General features: G+C 42.1%; 1 protein-coding gene across 8 annotated transcripts in view; it reads left to right on the top strand.

The window, feature by feature from the left end:
- Positions 1–13801, top strand: part of DDX11 (DEAD/H-box helicase 11) — a 127488-nt gene extending 113687 nt beyond the window's left edge. For 7 of the 8 annotated variants that reach the window (XM_085885042.1, XM_085885037.1, XM_085885041.1 and 4 more), the window contains 5 exons: positions 1653–1753; positions 7036–7120; positions 12207–12282; positions 12853–13007; positions 13551–13801. In XM_085885042.1, coding sequence (XP_085741168.1) covers positions 1653–1753; positions 7036–7120; positions 12207–12282; positions 12853–13007; positions 13551–13589 — 456 coding nt within the window. In that variant the 3' untranslated portion in view covers positions 13590–13801. Of the gene's footprint in view, positions 1–1652; positions 1754–7035; positions 7121–12206; positions 12283–12852; positions 13008–13550 lie in introns of those variants that run through there. The other variant, XR_015059198.1, reaches the window with a different exon arrangement.
- Positions 13802–18894: the final 5093 nt, after the last annotated feature.

The raw sequence follows: 18894 nt of genomic DNA, 5'->3' as shown, positions 1-18894 counted from the left end.
GCCGCCTCTCTGGACATATCTCGAGCTTTTGATACAGTCTGTCATCCTGCCTTGCTCTCCAAACTGTCTGCCTATGGAATCCAATGCCAAATTCCCTCTGATTACTGACTTCCTCCGTTCGCGTCGTCAACGTGTGGCTCTAAACGGAACCCTTTCTTCTCCTCTCCCTGTCAAGGTTGGAATACCCCAAGGCAATGTTCTAGACCCCCATCCCATTCCTAATATTCATCGATGATCTCACTTACTCTGAAAAGTCCTCTTTATCTCTGTCATGACAACCCTCCTCCTTCTGACAGACAGGCAGCAGCCTCTTCCCTCTCCTCAGACCTTGACAAAAATCACATTTTGGTCAAACACTTGGAACATGTCTACCAATCCTGAGATCTCTCTCTCTCTTCTCTCTTCTCTCTTCTCTCTTCTCTCTTCTCTCTTCTCTCTTCTCTCTTCTCTCTTCTCTCTTCTCTCTTCTCTCTTCTCTCTCTCCAAAAGGACCATTCCACAAACCCTCCCATCTACTTTCCCAACAACCATCTCAAAGAAGTTCAGTCACTCAAACTCTTGGATCTCATTCTCAGCCATGATCTCTCTTGGGAAAGCCCAATTTCAGGGTTGGCCTCCAAATCCAGATGCCGGTTGGGCATCCTCCGTCGTGCAAAGTCCTTCCTTGGCACGCCTGAGCTCCTATCCACATACAAAAGGCATTCATCACAGCTTGATGGTGTACTGCTCTCCCCTCTGGAGTGGGTACCCTGCCTCACATCTTGCTCAGCTTGATGCTGTGGAAACCAAGGCTTTCAAGATCATTGGAATCTCCAGTGATGAAGCTGAGTATGGGCCTATCACTTCGCCATCGCCGACAGGTTGGTGGTCTCATCTTCTTCTGCCTCATTAATGGTCTTGCACTCTCTACTGTCTTTGTGGCTCTGTCCCTCCCCCCCTCCCCCCCCAAAGTACCTGCAGGATGCTTGCAGTCCACCAGCAATCCCTTCCCAGTGAAACTGCCTCAATCCAGACCCACTGCTTACCTCCACTCATTTATTCCTCTTTTCCCTCCTGTGGAACCACTTCACACTTTCTTCGATCTCATTCTTCTTTCTCGGTCTTCAAGACAGCTGTTTACCAACCTTCTCAGGTTATACCTCATCCAAAGCCATGATCATTTCTACACCCGTTAAACCAACCCTGCCTCTCCCCAAAAATTTATTTTGTATCCGTCTTGTCCACCCCTTGCATTCTCCCTTAACCCTCATCATTACCTGCATCCCTTGTTTGTCAGTCTCCGTCTACCTTCTCCATCCACCCTGCTATTGGAGTTTCCCCTTTCTCTTTCTGTTCCCTTTGTTATGTTGTGCCCTGGTGTGTTCTGTGTCCTAGCTATCCCACGAGCCTAAACCATTTACTAAAAAAAATAAAAATGGACAAACCAACACACTAAATATAATTTGAACTCAGGATTCCAGACATCCTGATTATTCAAGGTGCATCACAACTATTTATCTCATCACAGCCATGGCTTGAGATGGGAATGCTTAACCGGCCAACCAAAACTGATTTTGAGGTTGATTTAAAAAAAAAAATTATTTATTTTCATTTCAGTCACTTTTCAGCACCTCATTTTCTTTCCTGGTTTCATTCTCCATCCTCATCCACAGATCTGTGTAGCAACTCGTGCAACCATGACTGGAGCAATCTTGCTATCTGTCGTTGGCGGCAAGATGAGCGAGGGAATCAACTTTTCAGACAACCTTGCACGGTCTTTACCTCTTATTTACCATAATTTCGTTAGTTTTATCCTCACTTGTGTTTCCTATCTGGAGATAGCCATATGAAGAGTAACACTGCTTATTTTCCAGGTTGGTAGAAAGCAAAACTAATGTATAACTTGCTTTCGATCAAAGGCAATTATTCACACTCATGCAAGCAAAAGTAAACTAAGGTCTCAACATTCTGTTTTTATGTTGGTTAAATAATTTTAGTCATTGGGCCAAGGAGTAGAATGAAGGTAAAGCATGTTTGGTAAAACCAAATTATGGAGAGCTGACAAATTATTAATTGTTAATGAGAGGTTAAGATACCCAAATGCAATGTAGTAAAACCCATTTTTCATGTAGTCACTTCTACCAAGCAAATAACACTGCAGAAGACAATCAGTCACTTGTTTCAGGTCATTTCATATTTCCAAATGCATATTTGTGCATTTAACTTCGACCACAAAAGGCGGGTGGCTCTATAAGCCAGCAACCACATCAGTTTTCTTTCACGTATAGCACATATACTCTTATTTACACACAAAAAAATTCAATTGGTTTGGAGTCTTCTTCTTTGGCCTTTGATCATGTCTACATCATTCGACACTTCCTTCGGTGCCATGGTGTAAGTTCCAATCACATCAACTCCTGCTTTAGTGTTTGCTGGACATTCAGTGATGAAATGATTCAAATCCTCAATTGATCCTTGGCAATTTGGACAGTTGTCAGATTCGGTCAGGCCAATTCTGTGCTTGCAAGCTTGTAGTGAAAGAGAGTGGCCTGTTCTCAGTTTTGTAACAGCAGTAGATTCATGTCTTGAGAGGCCCATTTTATCTCCAAGCTTAATACACCCTGGCCCAACAATGTCATAATGTTTGTCAGATGTGGTAGTTTGAATCCAGGCAATGTGAACGTCTTTCAATTTGTGATTTAGTTGATTTCACATTGATTGGTGCATTAGATTGTGATAATAAAGTAGCTTAATTGGCTGTTTTGTCTGCTGCTGTCATTACCAAACAAACCAGCATGGCCAGGTACAAATTGCAGTGTAAAATGGATATCATTGATTTTGATAAGATGTTTCATATGATTCCAGATCTGATCACGTAGATTTTTTTTCGATTGATTTCCTAGAGCTAGATTTAAGTTTTATCATTTTTAGCTCGCCTGTTCGAAGAACAGAGAGCTATAGCGATACCCCCGGCGTGAGCGTCAGCGTCAGCGTGAGCGTGAAAATGTTAAAGTTTTTGGTACAAGTTATTTAGAAGCTTGCCATTCATTTAATATGTGTACTAGGATGCTGATATTTGGCATGGAGGTTCCTTTGGGGTATATTATTGATGTAGTGGTTGAAATTAAAAAAATAATTTCAAATGTTTCAAATTTTTGACCTGTTTTGAACTTAACTTTTTTGTAGCACATCAACGTTAAAGTTTTTAGTGCAAGTTATTTAGAAGCTTGCCATTCATTTAATATGTGTACTCGGATGCTGATATTTGGCATGGAGGTTCCTTTGGGGTATATTATTGATGTGGTGGTTGAAATTAAAAAAATAATTTCAAATGTTTCAAATTTTTGACCTGTTTTGAACTTAACTTTTTTTGTAGCACATCAACGTTAAAGTTTTTAGTGCAAGTTATTTAGAAGCTTGCCATTCATTTAATATGTGTACTAGGATGCTGATATTTGGCATGGAGGTTCCTTTGGGGTATATTATTGATGTAGTGGTTGAAATTAAAAAATAATTTCAAATGTTTCAAATTTTTGACCTGTTTTGAACTTAACTTTTTTGTAGCACATCAACGTTAAAGTTTTTAGTGCAAGTTATTTAGAAGCTTGCCATTCATTTAATATGTGTACTAAGATGCTGATATTTGGCATGGAGGTTCCTTTGGGGTATATTATTGATGTAGTGTTTGAAATAAAAAAAAATAATTTCAAATGTTTCAAATTTTTGACCTGTTTTGAACTTAACTTTTTTTGTAGCACATCAACGTTAAAGTTTTTAGTGCAAGTTATTTAGAAGCTTGCCATTCATTTAATATGTGTACTAAGATGCTGATATTTGGCATGGAGGTTCCTTTGGGGTATATTATTGATGTAGTGTTTGAAATAAAAAAAATAATTTCAAATGTTTCAAATTTTTGACCTGTTTTGAACTTAACTTTTTTTGTAGCACATCAACGTTAAAGTTTTTAGTGCAAGTTATTTAGAAGCTTGCCATTCATTTAATATGTGTACTAGGATGCTGATATTTGGCATGGAGGTTCCTTTGGGGTATATTATTGATGTAGTTGTTGAAATTAAAAAATAATTTCAAATGTTTCAAATTTTTGACCTGTTTTGAACTTAACTTTTTTGTAGCACATCAACGTTAAAGTTTTTAGTGCAAGTTATTTAGAAGCTTGCCATTCATTTAATATGTGTACTAAGATGCTGATATTTGGCATGGAGGTTCCTTTGGGGTATATTATTGGTGTCGTGAAGTTGAAATTAAAAAGTAATTTCAAATTTTTTAAATTTTGACCTGTTTTGAACTTAACTTTTTTGTAGCATATCAACGTTAACGTTTCTTCCTTTCTAATGTTTTAATCTACCACACTATTTTTTACTGATTACAATATACAAATACATATTGTTACGAATTTGGAATTCGATTGCACACAACATACAGGTTCCTTTAGTCAGCGATGTGGATAAGTGCTTGTTCCCTAGATAGCTCACCTTCCATTGTTAAAATGTTCAGAAATCGATTAGATGTGCTGCGGATCGATTTAATAGTTAGGGAACGAACAATGGAGACATCCCTCCCCCTCTTCTGCGAAGAGCAAGAAGAACCCTGCCGTCCCGTGACTCATGATGTCAACAACTCCCCCCCCACCCGTGGCTGAGCGAGGGATGGAGCACGAGGGCATGAGTCATGAGTCACGCCGGGAGCGGGGGAAGGGCGAGAGAAGGATAAGAGGAGATCTTTTCTTTGTTCGTGTTCGGGAGTTGGAGTAGTAAGCTTTTTGCTTCGGCAGAGAGTAGTCGTTCAGCAGACCGTCGGGTCCTGCTTGGCTTGCGTTAGGGTTGAGGCCTTCGGAAGCTTTTTGCTTCGGCTGGCTCAGTGAGCTTCGGCTGAGGCCTGGCTCGGGAGGAGGCTTTTTGGAGGTTTTTTGCTTTGGTGGTTCAGTGAGCTTCGGCTTCTGCTTGGCTCGGGAGAGCTTTTTGCTTTGAGCTGCTTTGTTTGGAAGAAAGTTAAGCCGGTTGCTCGGCTCGAGCTGCGAGTGGTGGCTTCTTCTTCTTGGTTCGTGGACCTCTTTGTTATCCATTTTGGTTCCCGGCTTGGTGCGACTCATCGACCTCTTCTTGGAGGTGGTTCCTCGGGGAAGCGACACATCGACGGGAAGGATCGGCACCTCGTCTCACCAGCACGTGTTGAGAAGCGTGGGAGGATTCGCGGAAGCTCGGGAAGAATCACAGCTCACGGCAATTGGATCCGGCTCGCTCTCGCTGGAGCCCGGGTCCGAACAACTTGAAGACCACAAGAGGTTGAGATAAGAGGTTTGAGATAGGTTCTGGGTTTCAGCTCACCTGTCCTCCGAGCTACAGCCCGTTATTAAAGGCCTCTGCCACCATTTCTTGGGTGTGTGTGTGTATGTGTGTGTGTGTGTGTGTGTGTGTGTGTGTGTGTGTGTGTGTGTGTGTGTGTGTGTGTGTGTGTGTGTGTGTGTGTGTGTGTGTGTGCATACGTGTGTCCGTGGGCCCATCTAATAAGTGGGAAATTGTCAAGTGCTTTGTGTGCTGTAAATGTTTGCATTGCATTTCGTATAAACGGTCGTAGTTCTTTTGTCGTGCTTTTGTCGCTTGTATAATTGCATACATGTTTTGCCTTGTTTAATTGCATTCGTGCTTTATTATAATAAACGTCCTTGTGTGAATGTAAGCCTGTTCGTTGCGTCCTCTTCCCTTAATTGAGCTGCCATCTTGCACTCGGAATATAGTTGGTTTTTAAATATCCGGTAAAGTGATTGGGTCCAACGGGACTGCGCAATAGTACCCCGCTCGGTTATCCCAAAAGGAAGTGAGCTGCTTAAGCCGCTCATTTCCAAGCGGTCCCGTTGAGGTACAATCTCTCGGTAACCTTCCCGCGCGAATAATTAGGTAAATCGAAGATTTGGCGATCGGACCCTGTAGCGCGGGTAGATTGCGGACAAGGTTGTGGTGTGGTTAAAAACACACCCGTGGCTGGTTTCCGGCGTTGATCCGAAAAGCCGCGACTGGATTGTCCGTTCGGTGGGCGAAGCGACCGCTATTGGTTAGACGCGGTCGTTCGCACGCCGGCGGGCGGAAATCTACAACAATATATTGCTTTAAAATTATTTGAATCAGACTTCACTGCAATGCTTTATAAAAAATATTATTAGACTCGTCTTTTAAAAACGATAAATGTATAAACAGGCGAGCATTGGGTGGCTTTGACACCAACTCTCTGGTTGTTCTGTCGATTTATCAATTGAATGTTATTTCTGATATCATTGGCATTTTTGAATGAGTCATTTCTCAGGTTATGGTTTGATTGGCCACCTTCATTACCTGAATGTTCAGGCCGCTTAGCCATCCCCGTTGCTAGTTGTTGTATCATTGCATCCCTCCCATTAGGGGTGTGACTTTGCCTTTGGCACGCCCATGGGTTGCCATCACTTTGGTCACATGACTATCTTCTCTTTCTGGTCATTACCCCGCACACATGAAGTGAAAGCGAGGTTAAGCAATTGGTCCTTTGTTTGTCCTTTCTGCAAACGTCAGTTTATGATCAAGGAACAACTTAATTTCTATCGAATATTACATTTTGAGATCATAAAGGACACAAACAGGCCCGAAGAACTAATGTAACGTGTGAAAGAAGTTTCATCAACAGCGGTAAACTTCCAGAAAAATTTTTTCTACAAACTTTATTTGTACTTGGCTATTTTATCATATCTCCAAACACACAAAGAAAATCTTTATTTTATTTCAATTGGATTATCTGCTTCAACACGAGAACACAAATCGCCTTTTTGGCACTTTCAAAACCCTTTCGTTTAGCTTTACTTGAACAAAATCTTACGGCATTTTACATCATCTCAACCAATGAAATTTACTGCTCGTAAATCCTGTCTATGTCCTTTTTGCTCAAGACTGCGTGGTGTAAGTTGTTCTATGAAATCTCCAGTTTTTATCAGTATTAGTGACTACTTTTAACTTATCATAACATGAAAGTCTGGAACAGCTGTAAGGATGTGCATACCCTCTGCCTGTGCAGGTGCGTGGTCATGGTTGGAATGCCATATCCAAACATCACCTCTCCTGAGCTCAAAGAGAAGATGAAGTACTTGGACAAAAGACTTGTGAGATTGGCATTTGGACATGAATGCATATGTTGACTTATTTATTTGCCGCAATATAATGGAAAAAGAAATTCAATGCAAAGATTTCTCCAAAGGAAGCATACACACTCAGCATGTTTCACATTCGTATGCTGGTGTTCTGCCCTAAGGCAGGTCCAGTACTGCCGAAGTAGTTTCTTGGCAAGGGTTATGCTTCGTTGCTTGGCATTGCTTTTCCAGCAGTAGTTATGGCAGGAATTTGGAATTTTTGTTATGGTGCCGGCGATAGCTCACCAACTCTTCATGAAGAACACCGTGAGATCTTTAATGTCCACCAACTAATGCCCAGAGACGGGATGCCCAGTTTAATGTCTATCCGAGGGACAGCACACACATTGATGAATCACCCTGCCTGTGAAACACTAGGATGACCATTTATAGCTGGGCAGAGATTCAAACCCAGGTGACACAATTTAGAGGCGAGTGTGTTTCGTATTAGTCTTGAACAATTGTTTCTTCCTTCAGATATCATCAGTAAGAAAAAAAGCCATTTACATTCTTTAAAATCATACATTCTCGCAAATAAAATTATACATTCTTTAAAAGCGACTCCCAAATCACTTTTAAAAGAAAGAGCAATTTTCCTTTTGTGAGTGTTGATTATCATTAACGTCTCTGGATCCCTTCAAAGTCATTGCCTTTCTTATCATCTGGAGCAAACTTGAATTTGAGATAACTGTGACTTGTTTCCCAGATCACTTTGCTTTATTTGGTATATTCGTAAAGTGCATTGTAGTTGCTTACCTTGTGCTAAAATTCAAAGTTTTGTGAAATTATTTTGATTTCTCAACAACAACAAAAGCCATCGACAGCAACAGCAAAGACCCCATCTAGATCTGCCATGAAACCTGTGCAACTAGAAATGAGGAAACAAATTGCAAATTGGAGCACTGAGTCTCTTGCAGAATTAACTGGGATGTACAGGAATACGCTATGCTTTACAGAAATTCTACTTCCTGATGATTTCTTTCTTTGCTTTCTGCGTGTAGTATGTACAAATATCCCAATAATTTTAAGCCCTAATTCAGTAATGTGCATTCATTGGTCCTGGAGCATGCAATACACTTACAAATGTGAGTCATAATGGGGCTTAAGTTAACTTAGAACGCAGAGCTAAAGACAAGATATAGTGAAGATTGTTTGATGCCAAATAGTATGCAAAGTTCCAGAAAGGAAACTGAGGTAGGATCTCATTCCTGAGGCATCCTCCAGCCTCGAGACATCATGTGCCATCGCATGAAGAACAATTAATTAAGTAGAGTGACGAATTAGAAGAAAGGTAAGAACATTTAATAGATGAAAATACAATGGGATGAAGGTAAGATGAGTAGCATGAGACGAGTGATCCTGACAGCACGAATTTGGGGTAATCATGAGACAACTGTTCTAACATTAATTAGGAAATATCTGTCTCATTAATTAACACCATTATCCACTAAGGTATTTTTGTTAAAATATTGTCACCCCCACCAAGATCATTAAAGAGATGGATGTGAAGCTGCAGTCACTTCGCGAATTGTTGGCTTAAGGCCAAATCAAATACTTTCGGATCCTGGTATTTGAGGGAGATACGTTCCTGGAAAATGCCATGAATCCACAAATAGTGGGGCATTGTTTTAATGGAAAAAGGGGCGGGATAGGTTCCCAGCGGTTCATGACCAGCAAAAAATACCGCAAATGTAGACACCGTGAATGTCACTCACGCATTGTTTCGATGGGAAAAAGGGGGATAGCTTCCTGGCGGTTCCCAATTCATGAAAAATGCCATGAATGTAAAATCCGCGAATGGCAAAACTGCAAATGTCACGCATTGTTTCAATGGAAAAAGGGGATAGGTTCCTGGCGGTTCCTGAATCATTGGGGAGATTTTTAAAAGTTTAAAATCTTCTTCACCCTGAATGCACATGATTACAGTGTCATGAAAAAACACTTACAAACAACAAAAAACACATCAGGTACCGTTTCCAATGTTTATTGAAGGAATGCAATGAACAGTTTATTAAAAATGATTAACGAACCATACCGTGAAAGTAAAAATAAATAAACAAAAAAGCAAAAGTGGCAGGTTTTTATTAGCACAATTTATTTAAAATTTTTATTTGCACAAGCACACGCAACTTTTCAAATAATGATGATGATTTAAAATACAGTGAACTCAGTGGCGTCGTCTGAAGACCACACAGGTGAGGAACCTGATGAGTTGCGAACCGAATGGGATGCAGGAGAGGCAAGCGAGGGTGCTGATGCTTCTGAGGCTGGACGGACCAGGGTGGAAAAGAATCTGTGATTGAGAGCTGCTCGGCAGATTGTTGCAGGTTTCAATGTAGCTCCTTGTGTGGGAGCATCATGTTATCCAATCCCCTCTTGAACTTGAGGTATCACTCCATGACTGGATCGGTGTCTAACAGCCTTGTGGTAATTAAACGCATGTCCTGCAGCATCTCACCCAGGAACTTGACCATGAGTTTGGACCTTGACACGTCTTCCTCCTCCTCAGACAACTTGTTTATGGCTCCCAACTCCTCCTCAGTATGTGAGGCGATAAGAGCATCCAACGCCTCAGGCTCCATGTCATCAAAGCCTCCCCCTCCCACCTACCATACCAACCAGATAATTTCATGCCTCTCTTCCATGTTGTTGGGAAAGCCTCTGAAGTTCTTCACTGCCTGTGGCCACAGGTTGTGCTAGCAGGCGTTCATGGTGGAGGCTCTCACCTCGTCCAGCAACTGATTACGCCAATGCAGTGGGCTATGTTGAACTCCTTCCATCACTGCCCGACGGTGAGCTCTGGGTCGGCCGGCGTCAATCGCATCCAAAATGTGGCAAAAGGTGCGGCAGATATAATAGATTTTGAAAGTGGAGATTACCCCTTGGTCAAGCGGCTGGATCAGGGAGGTGGTGTTGAGTGGCAGGAAAATCACCGATGTTTGGGGTGAGCCACCTTCAGGTCCCCGGGGTGGCCAGGAGTGTTGTCGACAAGCAGGAGAACCTTGAATGCAAGGTTTTGTTCTGTCAGGTACCTCTCCACCTGTACTATGAAACAGTTATGGAACCAGTCCATGAAAATTGCTGCCATTACCACACCTTCCTGTTGGCCCTCCAAAACATGGACAGCGTGTGCTTGTTCTTGCCCTTGAGAGTACGTGGGTCAGGGAAAGGTACAGCATCATGGGCTTCATCATACAATCCCCAATTGCGTTTGAGCAGAGGAGAAAAGATACCCGGTCCTTTGTGGCCATGAATCCCGATGCTGTCCTCTCGTGCTTTGAGATAAACGTTTGTGTTTGCATTTTTCACCAAAACAGGCCGGTCTCAGCGTTGAACATCTGCTCTGGCACGTACTACTTCTCCTGTATGAGCTGCGCAAGTTGAGCAGGGAATATTTCGGCCACCTCAGTCATGGTCCGTGGAGGCACACTCGCCTTTCAGTTTAATGTTGCGGAGACCGTAGCGCTTCTTGAAGCAGTCAAACCATCCCCTGCTCGCTTGCAATGGATTGGGGCCGCTCATACTTCCATCGCTCGTACCCGCGTCACTCATGCTAGCACGACCCACGCCAGCCAGATGCGCATACATATGCATCGCCTTTGCTCAAATGAGAGGTTCACTTAAAGGCAAGTTTTGCGTGCATTGTCATCAATCCATACATGTGGAGCAATCTCTCCCAAAGAAGGTCTTTTGGTCCTTCTCCAGCCAATGAAAAAGGGGACTCAAAACGGGATTTTCCTTTTGGCTATCTCACCAATTCACATCACTCAATTCAGGCAAGGGTTGTGGCAAAGCTCGCTGGGTCACTCTCGCTGCATATAGGCATGCATGAATTTTATCATGCTCAATTGAATCCTTGGCTTCATGCCTGTCACAGAATTCACACTGTAACTGCCAACCGGGTCGCGGGTCGCAGAGAGACACAGACACAGACACAGACACAGACACAGAGACACTGCCTTGGCATGTGCTTTGCCAGGCCGATGTTGTGCAGTGAAATTGTACTGCTGCAGCTTTTCCAGCCACCTTGCAATTTGTCTCCCTGGTTCTTTAAACCGAAGAAACCATTGCAAGGAGGCATGATCGACCCGGATCACAAATCCCCCCCCCTAAAGATAATGGTGGAAGTGTCCAACAGCAGATAGTAGGGCCTATAGTTCCTTGCGGGTAACGTAATAATTTTCTTCGGCCTCGAAAGTGCCCGACTGTAATACGCAATAACCCTCTCGACTCCCTGTTGCATTTGTGACAATACAGCTCCCAATCTTTCTTGGCTTTTGCATCTGTGTCAAGGATGTAATTGCCATCATCCGTCGGGTATGCCAAAACAGGAGCCTCTACCGGACGTTGTTTTAGGTGAGTGAATGCCTCTATGCAGTTCTCTGACCATATAAGTTTGGCTCCTTTCTCCGTCAATATTACACCGCTATCTTACTAAATGTGTCATCTCGATACGACGCATCTGACATTCAGCCCGTCGCCTACAGATATCACATATACTTATGTAGATATATGGGTTGTGGTGTTCAACTGCCATCAGCAAAGCGATGAGACCAGTTGAGTGCTGGGACTGAGCACCAAAGTGGATGAAGTACATGTCCGTAGATGCTTAGCCCAGCGCTTGATGTAAAGCCATAATGATGTCCCATACGTAACACTCTAATGACATCCCAGAGAAAAGAGTATAACAGACAGAGGGAGTGACAGAGAATTTGCGGTACTTTAATGAATGGATTATTCTGAATTCTTAATGTGAAAAGGATGATGCTAAATTCTTAATTCTGGCTCTGACCCCCACCTTCCCCATTCCCTCCTCTGCCTCCCCCTCCCATGAATGCAACAATATATATGTATATATATATATATATATATATATATATATATATATATATATATATATATATATATATATATATATATATATATATATATATATATATATATATATATATATATATATATATAGTCATTTTCCATTCATCACTTTATGTTTTGATTACTTCAATATTCATTTTAAACTTTTCTCCACCTGTCTTACTCGTGGTCGCTTCATCTCCAGGGTGTTGTGAAAGGCAAGAGTGCAGGGAGCTTGCTATGTGACAATTTGTGTGCAAAAGCTGTGAATCAATCAATTGGTGAGTGCTGTGCAAATATCAACAGATAATAATGAGAAAATGTTTCTGGATATTTTAATGCTTTGAGTTCTTGCCCAGATGGTTCAGGACTAAATCCCAAATCCTTGATGTCAATTAGAAATTGTATAAATGTTTATTCCCATCACCACAATAACGATCATGTTCAAGTGAACGAGGTGGGGGTTGAAAGATTATTGTAGACATGCTTTATTCAGAATGTTACAACTCGTACAATAGTTACATAAAGCATTCGTTTAGATTCGAGTAACAAATGCACAAACTAGTTTAGTTCCTCCAAGCTGTTAAGAAAGGATAGGATAATGCATCCTTCCTTTAGAGGAAAGGATGAACTCATGGCAATAATATTTATTTATCGAAAGGTTTCCTGTGTTCTCCCCAAATCCCAGAGAAGGACAAAGATAGTTGTATTTGAAAGCATCAATTATATTCCTAACCTTTACTAAGGACCTCCATTACATTTACCGCTCCGCTCTTTTGTTGCAACACTTTCCATTTGTCTTCCCATGTCCCAAAATCAACATCATCATATTCAACATTTTCTTTCTCGAGGACGAGCAATACGTCACTCCGGAGACTTTGCGAGTGTGGTGTTGATGGATGTGCGATATTCTCGCCCTTCCATTCGTCAATGGTTGCCTGCTTGGATTGGAGCGCAAACTCAGATTTACCCCAACTTTGGACCTGCGGTGGCTGCTCTCCGGAGGGTGAGCTGTGCGTTTGGAGAAGAAAAATGTGTCCAATGTTGAAACATAGGAGGGAAACGAGAAAAGATTCTCTGATAAAGAAGTCATTTCATGAAATTAAAACTTTTCTCAACTTCTGTTATGTAGAACAATTTTTCTACCTTGAAAATGAACAATCACCGTTTTCTTTCTTTTAAAATGAGTTTTAACCTTGAAAATAAACAATCACCGTTTTATTTCCTTTAAAATGAGGTTTAACCTTGAAAATGAACAATCATTGTTCATTTTCAAGGTTAAACCTCATTTTTAAGGAAATAAAACAATCGTTTTATTTCTTAGTTTTGTGAGATGATAAGTCTTTGACACACCCCTCGTGATATAAGAATATGAGATTAAGAAAGGTTTAGTGTGTTCTCTGAGGAGCTGGGTTTTGGAAATTGCATGTCATCAATAACTGTTATTCTTTGATCAACATTTGCTATTAATGTCAATAATTTTGTTTCCACAACTCTTCAAGTTGATACAAGATAACTTTTCATATTAATCTTTCATTTCTGCTTGCAGTTCTACATGACTCGACAAGAAGCTGCTCGTACCAAATGAAGTTTTCAACTTCTAATTCACTTGGTGATTCATCCCGCAAAGTCACGTCTCCAGAGCTTGACTTCACAATAATGTTTTTTGCAAACTTAAGCCACAGAGTTTGGTTGGAACAAGTTTTTGAAAATTTTGTACATTTATTGGATTATAAATATACTTCAATCATGTATAGAATGTACATATTGATTGTAATAAAGAATTCGTTTTGCACTTTGTTTTTGTATACAATATTGTTACCCAGGTGGAGCATGGTCCCAGCTGTTAATGAGAGATTTGTGTGTGTCGCTGGCTGAAAGAGAAAGGCGCTTTAGTTCCACCTTATGGAGCCAGCTAACTGTATACAAATAAACAATCCCCACGTACAAAAAAAGAATCCCCACTGCAGCACATTTCTAGTCATCCACATGCATCCTTGGCCACCTTTTAGGACAAGACCTGCACTCTTTGCTGCTCGATTTGCCTTCAATAAACTCCACTTGACTTTGTGTTGGGACCAGGAAAAAAGGGTCGTTCAATCTATCTCCCTCTGTATTGTCAAGGTTTGCAATGAGATCATTAAGCATACCTGGTGCCAGAACAAATCTGCAGTTTGGACCACTACAATTTTTCCCCTTCCATGTTTTATTGTGTGTGCGTGTGCGTGTGTGTGTGCGTGTGTGCGTGTGTGTGTGTGTGTGTGTGTGTGTGTGTGTGTGTGTGTGTGTGTGTGTGTGTGTGTGTGTGTGTGTGTGTGTGTGTGTGTGTGTGTGTGTGTGTTCAGGCAAAGGTTGAGGGGAATACATTTCTGCATATCGTCACATGACATTCTCTTAATCAAGGGCAAAACAAAGGACTAGATATTTTTTATTATATTGTTGTTTAAACACAACATAATAAAATATCTCGTCTTATGTTTCACCTTGTACTGTATATACATGTAGGCCAGTATGAAAGTAATGTCTGATTTTATTTCTCACTAAACACAATGACAATTACAATGAAATCTCGAACAGCACTTGGTAGAGCATGTACCTCCACATGGCCTTAACAGTTTACATTTTGTATCCCAGTAATGGGCCGGATCTGCATCCGGACCTAAACCAAAATCGAATTGGCTTGATTTGTCACAAAAAAAATTAATATCTTCTATACAGATTCAGATCTTCACCAAAATCTTATCAGTTTGGCCTTGTCACACACCCAAACTGTTCACCAAGTTTCGTCCGAATCTATCCATAACTTTTTGAGATCCAAAAAACCCATCACTTTCTGTATCCACCTTACCCAGTTGCACTCAGCTGTCCCTGGACTCTGTCCTTTTCTCCTGACAAGGTTGAGAGCTTGCTGTCAAATCTCGACTCAGATTCTGTAACCGGTCCAAACGGCATCAGCCCATGTGTCCTATAAAACTGCTCCTCTGCTCTTGCTCACCCTCTCTCTCTCTTATATTCACCCTCTCATTTCCTCAAGGTCATCTGCCATCTGCTTGGAAATCAGCAAACGCTCTGTATAAAAAAAGATGCAAAAACATATCCCTACAACTACAGACCAATCAGCCTTCTCCCAATCATCAACAAGGTTATGGAATCCATCATCACTTCAAACGTTAAATCCTTCCTCTTCTCCAATGGCTTGATTTCCAATCATCAATTAGGTTTCAGACCCGGTCGCTCTACCCTGGATATGCTGCTTCTGCTCTCACAACAATGGATTGGAGGTCCTCAATGCCAGACATGAAATCATAGCCATATTTCGAGACGTATCACGTGCTTTTGACACGGTCTGGCACCCTGCCCTGCTCACCAAACTCTCTTCCAATGGTATCCAAGGCCATCTCCACTCATGGCTCGTAGATTTCCTCTTCTGTCAGAGTCAACGTGTGGCCCTAAATGGAGTTCTTTCATCCCCTCTTCCTGTCCAGGCTGGAGTTCCTCAAGGCAGCGTTCTGGGCCTTGTTCTTTTTCTGGCTTTCATCAATGATCTCTCCAACTCTCTAGAAAATCCTCTATATCTCTTTGATGATTACTCCACCTTCTGCCGCACCATCTGTCATCCCTCAGACCGGCAAACAGCAGCTTCTTCACTCTCTGCAGATGTGGATAAAATCACAAACTGGTCCAACACGTGGATCGTGTCTTTCAATCCGGACAAATCTCACACTCTCACTATGTCTCTCCGAAAGGACCGTTTGGAACCCCCCCCCCCCACCCCCAATCTACTTTCTCAACAATCCTCTGGAAGAAGTCCTTTCATTCAAGCTTCTGGGTCTCGCTATCTGCCATGATCTTTCCTGGGAAAGCCACATTTCCAACCTGGCCTCCAAAGCTCGTCGCCAACTGGGAATCCTCCGTCGTGCAAAGTCCTTCCTTGGCCCACCTGAGCTCCTGACCACGTACAAAATTTTTGTCCACAGCCTGATGGAGTCCTGCGCCTGCCTCTCATCGTTCTCGGCTTCACGCTGTGGAAACCAAGGCATTTAAGATCATTGGTATCTCCTGTGGTGAGGCTGAGTCTTTGGGCCTCGCACTCTCTCACTGCAGGCAGGTCAATGGTCTTTCTGTCTTATACCGTCTCCTCTCAGGTCTTGCCCAACCCCCTTACTCTGTCTGTGATATGACCCCCCACCCTAAAATTTCCGCAGGGAGCTTCAGGTCTGCCAGCAACCCCCTTCTGGTGAAACTACCAAAATCACTGCTCACCTTCACTTTCATTCCTCTTTTCCCCCACCTTTGGAATAAACTCTCACACTCTCTTCAATCCCATTCTTCCCTCCAGGTCTTAAAACAACTGTTCAGCACCACCTATCTTCCCCCATCTAAAACCACGATCTTTTATACCCCTGTTAATCCATCCCAAACCTTCCTCCTTCAAATTCCCTGACTTCCTTTCTGAAAGGTCCCTGTCATTTAAGGTCCTGAAAGGCCCTGTAATGTCCATCTTGTATACCCCGTGTTTCCTGCCCCATCCCTCTCCTTTCCACAGATCTCCTCATGTCTCTGTTCTCCACTGTTTTGTCCTTCCCTCTCCCGCCCCTCTTGTCTCCTGCCCTCCTTGTTGTGCATTGTGTGTTAGCTCTCGTAGGAGCCTCGACAATGTATACAAAAAAAAACTTTGGTACATCACGGGTGATAACGGTTGCGGTTGTTTCATCATAATTGTGTGTAGTTTCGTAGAAGAAAGCAAATACTTATTTTGGGGGGCAACCCCCTCCCGTAGACCCACAATCAAGGACAATCCCGTACCAATCAAGGACACACACACCAATCATAGACCTCGAATTTTTTTAATGGTGTGGACAATCTTTGTTACATCACGGGTGGTGAAGATTGTGCTAAAGTTTTATCAAAATTATTGGTGTAGTTTTGGATAAGAAAGCAAATACATATTTTGGTGGGCAACACTCCCCCCCCTCCTTAAACCACCTCAGAGCTCGAGTTTTCTAATGATATGAACAAACTTTGGTACATCATGGGCGATGAAGGTTGTTATGAAGTTTTGTTGGAATTGTGTTTCGTTTCTGAGAAGAAAACAAATACCTGGGGGAGGGGGGTAAATCTCCCTCCGCCTCCTGTAAACTCCCTCTGTCTTCTGTAAACTCCCTTTGTCGACCCTTGCAGACCCAGTTTTTTGTTTTTTAATGCCATCACGGGTGATGAAGGTTGTGGTCACGTTTCATTGAAATCGTATGTGTAGTTTCTCAGAAGAAGTTGCCAGTATTTGTGGACGGATGACATGCCATCCCATAAGCTCCCGGAACTACATTACAGTTGAGCTAAAAACCATCCCTGGGAATATTATTACAAACGAACTACAGTTGGAAGATGTCCAGGGCTCAGCGACGATCCTGAAGAGAGCAGTGGGCACAAAACTTTGAGAACAAAAAACTTCCAGGCTTAGTCCATGAATCGTGACCCCCTTACCGAAATGAAGGTGGATACTTTGAGCCTGCTCTGGGAGGACTCCATTCCACATTCTGAAACCCACATATGTAGATACCAATCAACGACACACACACACACACACACTTATTAGTGTAGACATAAAGCTCTTTCTAACCAATGACTGACTCGCTGACTGATATTAAAGATCGGTACTTTCCAGATGACGGAGAAAGCTGAAATTTTGCGTGCCGACAGACATCGAAGGCGCCACACTGAAGAAAGAAAAAAAAATTAATCAGAGAACCGTTTAGTTGGGTAGTGTCTGTAAATGAAAATAGAAATAAATGAAAATAAATAAATGCAGTTGAGTGACCCAAGACAATGGGGAAGCGTGGAAATTTTGTTTATCAATGGACTTCGAAGCCAGTGCACAGAGGGATTGTGCTTGTGCTTTCTCAAACAATCAAAGGTTTTTCACCACATGTATCACCTTCGTGGTAATTCCGAAAACGTTTTTGTGGTTTTTCTCCTTTTAATTGGAAGAATGTAAACGGGGAGAAAAATCATTGTTTGGAGTGTCCGTGTCCACTTTGTGTTCAGACTCTTCCTTTTCTCCTTAGGTATTCTAAACATGGTGAAAAGACCTTTAAAAGAAATGTTAAAATTATAAATTGGTGTTCTCCCATTCTCATAAGAAAGGCATGTTGAAAATTTGGTGACAAAAGCTCAAATGGTAAAGTAGAAAGTATCTCAAAATGCAACCGGACAAATAAATAAATAAACATGGAAGCGATTTTAAAAACCCATGCAAGTTTCTCTGAATGCCGGATGGGCGATGAATAAAACCCATTTGTACTTACTGTGAACCCAAAAAGGCAAAAATATTCGGGGGAGGGAAATACTGCCACTATTGTCCCCTCCCCCTGCCTTAAATATATCTCTCCCCCGTACACCCCTTGATCTCTGCCCGTGTTTGCACCTCTCACGTTCAAGGAAGGGAATTCCAACGTGGAAGCTGTTTGGCCCCGTGAGCTCCTACTGCAGGAGCACAGACATGTACAGGACATACTTGTGGGGTACCTCTGCAAAGACGAGAGTTTCGGCAGGGGCTGCTTGGGGCCAATGTTGATCTCTGCAAAGCGTTCCATTCAGGGAAACCCTATTAAATAATATCCTCCAACATCACAGAAACCCTATGAAATCCTAACATTAACAGGTCGATCCCAAACCCGAACCCAAATACCTGCCACAACCCTGTTGAACGTTTCACTTACAAACCCCACTGGAGATGAACATTCAGTCTTAAACTCTTCCACAAACCATTACATAATTACATCGTACAGGAGATGACGATCCAATGAAACTGAAATGCATTTGTTTGGAACCGAACGTGGTTACCATGACTACAATGCTTGCAGCGTCACAAAGCCCATCATCTGGATGCATTG

Source organism: Eptatretus burgeri, chromosome 6 (genome assembly GCF_056783735.1).
Source record: "Eptatretus burgeri isolate ZD-2024b chromosome 6, Ebu_testis_v1, whole genome shotgun sequence".
Classification (NCBI taxonomy): Eukaryota; Metazoa; Chordata; class Myxini; order Myxiniformes; family Myxinidae; genus Eptatretus; species Eptatretus burgeri.
Note: the sequence above shows the minus strand (reverse complement) of the source record. Positions and strands in the feature narration are given on the sequence as shown.